This window comes from Hyalella azteca, unplaced genomic scaffold (genome assembly GCF_000764305.2).
Source record: "Hyalella azteca isolate HAZT.00-mixed unplaced genomic scaffold, Hazt_2.0.2 contig3720, whole genome shotgun sequence".
Classification (NCBI taxonomy): domain Eukaryota; kingdom Metazoa; phylum Arthropoda; class Malacostraca; order Amphipoda; family Hyalellidae; genus Hyalella; species Hyalella azteca.
This window is the reverse complement of record NW_025933960.1, coordinates 47,814-57,516: the sequence shown is the minus strand read 5'-3', so window position 1 is coordinate 57,516 and position 9,703 is coordinate 47,814. Positions and strand designations below refer to the sequence as shown.

General features: G+C 42.2%; 1 protein-coding gene across 1 annotated transcript in view; it reads left to right on the top strand.

The window, feature by feature from the left end:
• LOC108669177 (kinectin) overlaps window positions 1-9,129 on the top strand; it is a gene marked incomplete at its 5' end in the record, with an annotated part of 16,838 nt that extends 7,709 nt beyond the window's left edge. Inside the window, 4 exons of the mRNA XM_018156475.1 lie at window positions 1,039-1,188; window positions 3,846-3,920; window positions 6,518-6,622; window positions 8,866-9,129. Of these exons, the coding sequence (XP_018011964.1) occupies window positions 1,039-1,188; window positions 3,846-3,920; window positions 6,518-6,622; window positions 8,866-9,129 (594 nt within the window). The remainder of the gene's footprint in view (window positions 1-1,038; window positions 1,189-3,845; window positions 3,921-6,517; window positions 6,623-8,865) is intronic.
• Between the last annotated feature and the right edge of the window lie 574 nt (window positions 9,130-9,703).

Here is a 9,703-nt window from a genome sequence, read left to right as displayed (position 1 = left end):
TGTAGGTCTCAGTTGTGGGGTTAAGTTATTATGTAGGTAGGATTCCTTACATTTCCCTTCTCTGTCTCTCTCGTGCGGGCGGCCGACGTCCCGTGTAAGCGACCTCTTGTTCGAGTGTCTTCGTTTCTGTTGCTTTTCACCTGTCCCTCCTTGTCACTTCGTCTCTTTGAGATGCTAACGCTGCTTCCTTCGAGCCAGCTTCAGCGGGCTGGACATCTGAGACCTTCCGCCCCTGTCTCTTATACACATCAGATGTGTATAAGAGACAGGGGTATTAATGGTGAGGGTGATAAGGGAAGTGAGAATGATGAGGGAAGTGAGAATGATGAGGGAAGTGAGAATGATGAGGGAAGTGAGAATGATGAGGAAAGGGAGAAAGATGAGGGAAGTGAGGGTGATGAGGGTATTGGTGGTGGTGGATGTAATTGATGATGAGAGATCAGAGTTGTAATGCTGTACTTTATGCTGTGTTGTGCAGAGGGTGGCACAGAGCACCGCTGCTGTGCACAGCTACACACAGCTGCTGTGCAGGCTGCACCCAACGGTGTCCGTTCCCTCATCCTTGGTGAGTGCTGTATTACGTGTATGTTGTGTTATGTGTATGTTGTGTTATGTGTGCTGTGTACGCAGATACGTGCATGTTACATATCCATTACGTACGCAGATGCTGGCTGCGTGCATGTTGTACGTCTGTTGCGTACTCAGATGCCGGCTGCGTGCATGTTGTACGTCTGTTACGTACGCAGATGCTGGCTGCGTGCATACTGTACGTCTGTTGCGTACTCAGATGCCGGCTGCGTGCATGCTGTATATCCATTACGTACGCAGATGCTGGCTGCTATTGTGCGAGAAACTGAAGTCGTCTCGACTTTGTCGGTCTGACTCATGGTCGGCACTATTAGTCTATATATCGCAACTTTACGACATCGGTTTGACCGGTTGGCGTAATGCCCTCATTCCCGCACGAAATTGTTGGTCCCCCCAGCTAGCCGCCGACTCGTGGCTCGGCGATTAATGTCGGGTCTTCCCACGCTGCAGGAGACGCTGCTGCAGAGCCTGCAGGCGTCGGTGGAGGGGGAGGAGGCCAAGTGGATGTCAGTGGTGAAGGAGAAGGACGACGCCATCCTGCAGATCTCCAAGGAGAATGACAGACTCGGCAGGCTGGTTGCCGATCTGCATCCTGCAGACGTGAGTCTTCTTTCTGACACTCACCACTTACTAAGCTCACCACTCACTACACTCACCAATCATTATACTCACTACTAGTTATAAACTTACCAGTCACTACACTCACCACTCGTTAAACTCACCACACTCACCGCTCACTACACTCACCACTCACTACACTCACCAGTCGTTAAACTCACCACTCGTTAAACTCACCACTCGTTAAACTCACCACTCGTTAAACTCACCACTCACTAAACTATCACTTGCTAAACTCGCCACTCACCATTCGCCACTCTCACGATTCGTGTGGGAATGCCAGTGTGTGATTTTATATTTGAGTGTAGCAAACGCATTACTACGTGGTGTGCCGTACATTATACGTATTACTACGCCGTATACCTGCAACACTGTACCCTAACAAAATTCTGGGATCGCCTAGGCTTCGGCTGAATAGTCACTTTACTCGGCGCAAAGTTATTCTGGGTCTGCTTAGCCACCCTATCGGAATCAGTTTCTGGGCCTATACTTTCAAAAAAAGTAAAGAGCTCGTAAGTTCATCAGCTAATCATTGACGGCCTTTCAAGCCAAATCCACCAATCATAGACAAGAAAATTGAGCGTAAGTACTTACGTTCACTTAGCGAATTTTGAAAGTATGGCCCCTGGTCAGAATCTCCCATCCGACTTTATAGTCGCCTGAGAGTACAATAAGGGTTGGCCGAGCCTATAGTCATACCGCGCCAGCAAACTGCCCAGAGGCTGACAATTGTCACTCATTCCTAGCTCCCGCGACAGAATGGTTTATGCATTCATTAGCCTAAGTGAATCAGAGCACCGAACATTGCTGGTTCAGAACATCGAACATTGCAGGTTCAGAGCACCGAACATTCCAGGTTCAGAGCACCGAACATTGTAGGTTCAGAACATCGAACATTGCAGGTTCAGAACATCGAACATTGAAGGTTTTGCCCGCCGTCGTGCTGCAGGTAGCGGCTATCCGCGTTCTGCTTGCCATTTAAAAAAATTATCGTTTTTTGTTTGTACAGAAATTGTAAAAAGTTCTGCTCATGCTGCGTGTTGTGATGACATTTATATGCTTGCATCGTACGTGGATTACGTATGGCTTACATATGGCTTACGTATGGCTCACACATGACTTACATTTGACTTACGTATGGCTTACACTATGGCTTACATATGGCTTACAGGTTGTGTCCATATGTTATGACTGATAAGAAACGTACAGTCAGAGAAATGAGCAAGGCTTTGTCCGAAATAGCGACGCACTTTATGCCCCGGTGTAGCAAATAGGCTTATAACAGCTACGTCCGCTCGTGCTGCCGATGAGATCGCGTTACTATTCGGACAATACCTATGACCCGTTTGATTTCCTGAGTGTATGGTTTGTTTATTTGTGGTGGTGGCGAGAAGATTATATGCCTTTATACATGCCCTTATAAATTATATATGCCTTTATACATGCCCTTATAAATTATATATGCCGTTATATATACGCCCTTACATATTATATGTTATATACTTATACACCTATTTGCCCTTGTATATTATGTGTTTTGCCCTTATATATGCTCTTAAATATTATACGTTATTCTCTTATATACGCCCTAATATATTATATGTTATTTATATCAATAGATGCTCTTCTGTATATCAATGTAAACCATGGCATCTATAGTTGTAAAATATACACACATATGAATACTGTCAAAAAATAACGAGACGTTGTATCTAATGAAGTGATTTTTTTTTATGATTTCATTGTTTTTCCTTCACCAATCCATACTGTCGAAAAATATCTGCAGATGTTCACTTTGATATTTATTGATGTTTTTGAAGTTGAATGCTTCCTTCCCTAAATGGCGTGCGATTTCAAAGGGTCCTCTGCCTTTCATAAATTATTTTTGTTTTGAAAAAAAAGGAAAATTGCGCCTTTTTTGATTTTGTCAAATTTAAATATCCAACTTATCTCCGAGTTTTGCTTCTAAATTTTGTGCAGTGAAAAAATGTTACAAAACTCGCTTGCTGTGCTTCTTGTCTATCGCGTTTTTGCAAACAACCAATTTAACGCCAGTTTACCTTTAACCTAATTCTTGTTATCCATTAATCTGAAGTCTATAGAAACTCAGCTGTCTGTAATTCGCCATTATTTAATCCTCATTTACTGGAATATATAATATATATGGAATAATACAACTGATGATGGAGCTGGACTCCGAAACGTTTTCCTTTTCAATAAATGGTCAGTTTTCTGGCTATTTTCTTTGCATTTAAATTCTTGATAATCTTACGATTTAAGCAGTCAAGTGATTTTAATACTTATCTATTCCATATACTAGTTCTGAATGTCAGTGAATGATAACTTATTATAAGTAATAATTATTTATAATGATAAGTCTTCAAGAAATGGTGAATTTTCTGGTTATTTTCTTTGCATTTAAATTCTTTATAAACTTGCGATTTAAGCAGTCAAGTGATTTTAATATTTATTTATTCCATATAATACGTAGTTCTGAATGATAACTTATTATAAGTAATAATAATCATTATTACTTAATATAATAGTAATAATTAATAATAGAAAGTATTATAATAGTAATTATAAATAATATAATAATAGTAACTTATATTTATAATGATAACTCTGTGGTCCTGCAGCAGCAGCAGGAGCTGCAGCGCGTGAAGGAGGAGAAGGAGCAGCTGCTACAGGAGCTCGCCGCCCTACGCCAGAAGGTGGGTTGTTCACGACTGTCTTGTGTGGGTCATCCTGACTCAGTTTGGCGCGGCTTAAGTGCGTATCTGTGATACGCTCCGAAAGTGTCTCACTAATTGGACAATGTTATCCATTCATTTTTTTTCAGTGTATTACTCCATATATATTTTACCATTTTTAATTATCCCAATATTTTTAGCGCATTTCCTCATTTATGAACAAAATGCACTATTGTGCTCGCCATGTCCGTCCGTCCGTTTGTCCGTCCGTGACTTCATGTTTTCGTCGACGAGAAAATGCGCGCTCTGTCACTCACTGCAGTGAGTACTGAGTTATATTTTTTACGATTATGTTGCGTTACTTGCAAGAGAGAAAACTATGTACGCAAATACGCAAAACTGCAGCATTAATTTCTTGATTCTTCGTGTATACTTTATTATTATCATCAAAGATTATCATATCAGCCGAGATTATTAAAAGTTTTGACTGCGTGATGTGTGGTGTAAAATTCGTGTATATTTTGTTATTATATATGATTAATTATCAGTCGAGATTATCAAAAGTTTTGACTTCGTGTTGCGTGGTGTTTCCGTGATGGCTATGTCGGGGTTGGTGTTTGTGCGTGTAAGTGAAAATTTTTATGTGTGTGTAAGTGAAAGCATGGTCCGTGATGTGCGTGTAGTTCGTGTAGCTGTGAGACATACTCTTGTTTCGTGGACTGTGCAGCGGGGATTTTAAAGCGTTAAGTAGGTGTGGATTATTCGTGTAGTTCGTGACAAACTACACATTTGTGTAGTTTGTGTGGCTGACACACTTGTTCTTGTTGGCCGATGGTATTTTCGTATTAGTTTGCTATTTGATCTTCACCCCATTTGTGTGGTTAAGTTGTGTAGGCAGGTCTAAGTTGTGGGGTTAAATTATTATGTAGGCAGGATACCTTAGATTAAGTTATTATGTAGGTAGGATTCATTAAATTTCCCTTCTCTGTCTCTCTCGTGCGGGCGGCTGACGTCCCGTGCAAGCGACCTCTTGTTCGAGTGTCTTAGTTTCTGTTGCTTGTCACCTGTCCCTCCTTGTCACCTGTCCCTCCTCGTCACCTGTCCCTCCTTGTCACCTGTCCTTCCTTGTCACCTGTCCTTCCTTGTCACCTGTACTGTGCAGCGGGGATTTTAAAGCGTTAAGTAGGTGTGGATTATTCGTGTAGTTCGTGACAAACTACACATTTGTGTAGTTTGTGTGGCTGACACCTTGCTCTGGTTGGTCGATGGTATTTTCGTATGAGTTTGCTATTTGATCTTCACCCCCATTTGTGGGGTTACGTTGTGTAGGTAGGGCAATTGTGGGGTTAAATTATGTAGGTAGGATTCCTTACATTCCCTTCTCTGTCTCTCTCATGCGGGCGGCCGACGTCCCGTGTAAGCGACCTCTTGTTCGAGTGTCTTCGTTTCTGTTGCTTTTCACCTGTCCCTCCTTGTCGCCTGTCCCTCCTTGTCACCTGTCCCTCATTGCCAGCTGTTCCTCTTTGTCACCTGCGAGCTATCCCTTCTTGTCACTTCGTCTCTTTGAGATGCTAACGCTGCTTTTTTCAAGCCAGCTGCAGCGGGCTGGACATTAGAGACTTTCATGCACCCTTTGTGGATGATGAATGATTTCGATTCGATAAATTTATGATGATTGAGACCTTCCGCCTCGTTGGGGATTTTGTGATGACTTCCGATGATAGCTAAATAACTGAAGCGTTAGGAATTTGGTTACTATTTGGCCCCTGTTACCCAGTAACAGTCGTGACAGGTGCGCATTCGCAGTGCAGCAACACGCCTGCTCACGGCGCAGTCGTGTTTCTCTTGCATAATCTGGTATGATGGTCACACAAATGGTGAACAACAGCTTCTAAGATGGCGCAAGTGGTGTTGAAAATATGGTTGCAGTGACGCTAGAAATTGGATTGAACAACCAGCTGCTGTGACGTCTAAACTGAATGTTGACTACGGTATACGACCGTAGTCGGGAGCCGCAAATCTAAAATCTGCCTCAGATTGTTATTTTTCACGCCGAAAACGCCGTTTAGATTTCTGATTCGTTCAGTATCTGCCCCGCTTTGGATTCGTGATGTGGGTTTGCATATGCGTTGCGTTTACGCAGCTCTGATGACATCATTTTGGTAGAGGGTTGAGAGAGATACGCTATCTCGCTTGTTGATCGCAGGCAAGTAGGACAAGGTTTAGGATCCGGAAATGGTATACATACTAAGTTACCGTAGCCATTTGTAGCTTGCTGCTGGTTACCAGCTGTAGGTTGCTACTAATTACCCATGCCATTTGTAGATTGTTGCTGGCTAACAGCTGTAGCTTGTTACTAGTTGATACTGATAGCTAATCACTTGTAGTAGCTTGTTCCTGGCCGTCAGTTACGCTGTTGACCGAGAAGTAGCTAGGCAATCCTTCACCACTAATTTGGCTGGCGTCAGCTTGTGCTGGTACCTGTTTAGTATGACCATCTGTCAATTTGACCACCTGTCTAGCATGACCACCTGTCAGTTTGACCATCTGCCTAGCATGACCACCTGTCAGTTTGACCACCTGCCTAGCATGACCCCGACCTGCCATGTCCCCCGTAGGCCGGTGAGGTGACGTCGCTGCGAGCGCTCGTGGCGGAGGGCGTGGACGCGGGCAGGCAGCAAGAGCAGCTCATAGAGCAGCTGCAGGCGGCGCTACATGCCAAGGTGTGTCGTGGTCCTCATGGGCGTGTTGCAGTCTAATTTTATTATTGTGGTATCTTCTGGTATCTGGTAATCGTGTTTGGTATCTACTGGGGTCTGGTGGTCATGTTTCTTATCTACTGGGGTCTGGTGGTCATGTTTCTTATCTACTGGGGTCTGGTGATCGTGTTTCTTATCTACTGGGGTCTGGTGATCGTGTGTGGTATCTAATGGGGTCTGGCGATCGTGTTTGGTATCTACTGGTATCTGGTAATGGTGTTTGGTTCTTATTGTTATCTGGGAATGTTTGTGATTGGTATGGTTAGGGTTGGTATTGGTTAGTATCTATCAACCCGTATCTGGGGTTGGGTTATACGGGTACATTATGATATCTGATACTGATATCTGGTAATCCTATTTGGTAGCTACTGGTATCTAGTATTCGTGTTAGGTACCTGGTATCTTGTATCTTGTACTTTTTATCTAATAGCCACAGACATTTATTTCCTTTCTTTTAGGCCTAAAGGGTAGTTATTCTTTGTGTTTAGTACATGTGGCAAGCGGTACTTGAAAGACGTGGTAGGTGTAAAAAATGTATCCCTGATACTCTTTGATTGTGGTGTATGTTGGTATTACTATATAGACATATAGTAATAGACATAGTAATCTCGTGGAGTGTTGTGCGTGTAGGAATAGGTGGTGTGTGTGTGGGTGTTGTTTAGTATTGTTTGTTATATGTTATGTGACAATTATTCGGTAATATTGGTTGTTATACGAGTGCGCGTGTGTTATTCTTTTATATCGGTCGTTATACGAGTGTGTGGGCGTTTTGTGATTAGTGTGGGTTGTATAATTGTGTAATTAGATTTTATATATTATTTTTACATGCGTGTAGTTGTGTTGCTCCTGAACTAACTGCAGTGACTGTAACAAGGCATTTATGAGGCAAAAAACTGAAAAAAATATGAAGGTAATTCGTGCTAGTTACGATGAAAACGTTCATGTTCATAAGTTCATGAACGCATTTATAAGTAATTCATTAAAATTCTGCACAAATATCGACAAGAAACACCGTGGTTTAAATACAGAGGAATTAGGCAGAGAAGTTTCTATGTTAACCATAACAAGCTGCTGCGAGCAAAAGTTTATTAAATTTAAATTTTTATTTTAATATATATACATAAGGACTCTAAAATTCCGTTATTGGAAGCAGATAAGGCAGAAGCTGATATTCTATGTACACAATTTTTCCCTAGGGAAAAATTGTTGCATTGTTCGACTTTAAAGCTTACGTCTGAATGTGGAGGGAGCGCAAATAGATTACTAGTGCGATAACTCCTACTGCTATGCTTACCGACTCCAGTATAGAACTTAACTACACCAAAAAATGTCGATATGTATTGCATGAAACTTTATTTAAGAACTAAAAACAGCAAGTAGAGATTAATAGAGTCCTCACACTTGTAGAAAGAACCAATTAAAAAAATAATCCATTAATGATACAACCTATAATACTATAATATATACCATAAATATGGGTAACTACTTTTGTAACCGTTTTCTTTCCTTCTTTCTTGTTTATTTTTTAGTTATTTAAGTTATTTGTTCTCAAATTTAATTTAAAATTCATACAAGCATTTGATCTCATGCTATTGGTAAATGCACTGTGCAACAACTTCTGCCAGTTTGAACAAAAATTGGCCTCTTACTTGTGGTTCCTTTAATTGAATCCTGGGGATTGTTGGTAAGCTGAACAGAAATGTAAATGCTTTATTGAATATTAGAGGAGCCAATTCCAATTTACAGCCGCCATGCTACAATGAACGTCGATGTTGATGTTCTCAAGCGGAGAGAGGCTACCACTATACAGACATAACAGTATTAAAAGAGAATTTATTGTTGTGTGACGAATGAAAGCACGTACAATTATTGCAATTGGGGCAGACTTAACCTCCTATCTATTGCTGTTGGTTATTGGATGAATTGATTTAGCAATTTTGTGTTCACAACAAAATATACATACTCTAAAAATTTCCTAGACCATTCTTCCTTCCAAGTTCTTTGATAAAATCACAATAAAAGCTGTGAAAGCTCTGAAGCTGTCTCTTATACACATCTAGATGTGTATAAGAGACAGACCATGACCCACTTGCTGTACCATGACACACTTGCTGTACCATGACACACTTGCTGTACCATGACACACTTGCTGTACCATGACACACTTGCTGTACCATGACCCACTTGTACCATGCCCCACGCTGCAGGAGACGCTGCTGCAGAGCCTGCAGGCGTCGGTGGAGGGGGAGGAGGCCAAGTGGATGTCAGTGGTGAAGGAGAAGGACGACGCCATCCTGCAGATCTCCAAGGAGAATGACAGACTCGGCAGGCTGGTTGCCGATCTGCATCCTGCAGACGTGAGTCTTCTTTCTGACACTCAACACTCGCTACACTCACCACTCGTTAAACTCACCACTCACTACACTCACCAGCCGTTAAACTTATCACTCGTTAAACTCACCTGTCGTTGAACTCACCACTCGTTGAACTTACCACTCGTTGAACTTACCACTCGTTATACTCACCATTCACTAAACTCACCATTCACTAAACTCACCACTTACTACACTCAGCACTCGCCACTCTTACGATTCGTGTGGGAACGCATAGAGTGCATACCAGTGTGTGGTTTTATATTTGAGTGTAGCAAACGTATTACTACGTTGTATGCCGTACATTAGACGTATTACTACGTGGTATGCCCTACATTAAACCAATTACTACGCCGTATACCTGCAACACTGTACCCTAACAAAATTCGGGGACCGCCTAGGCTTCGGTCACTTTACTCGGCGCAAAGTTATTCTTGGTCTGCTTGGTCACGCTATCGGAATCAGTTTCTGGTCGGAATCTCCCATCCGACTTCATAGTCGCCTGAGAGTACAATAAGGGTTGGCCGAGCCTAGTCATAGTCATACCGCAAACTGCCCAGAGGCTGACAATTGTCACTCATTCCTAGTCACCGAGACAAAATGGTTTATGCATTCATTAGCCTCAGTGAATCAGAGCACCGAACATTGCTGGTTCAGAACATCGAACATTGCA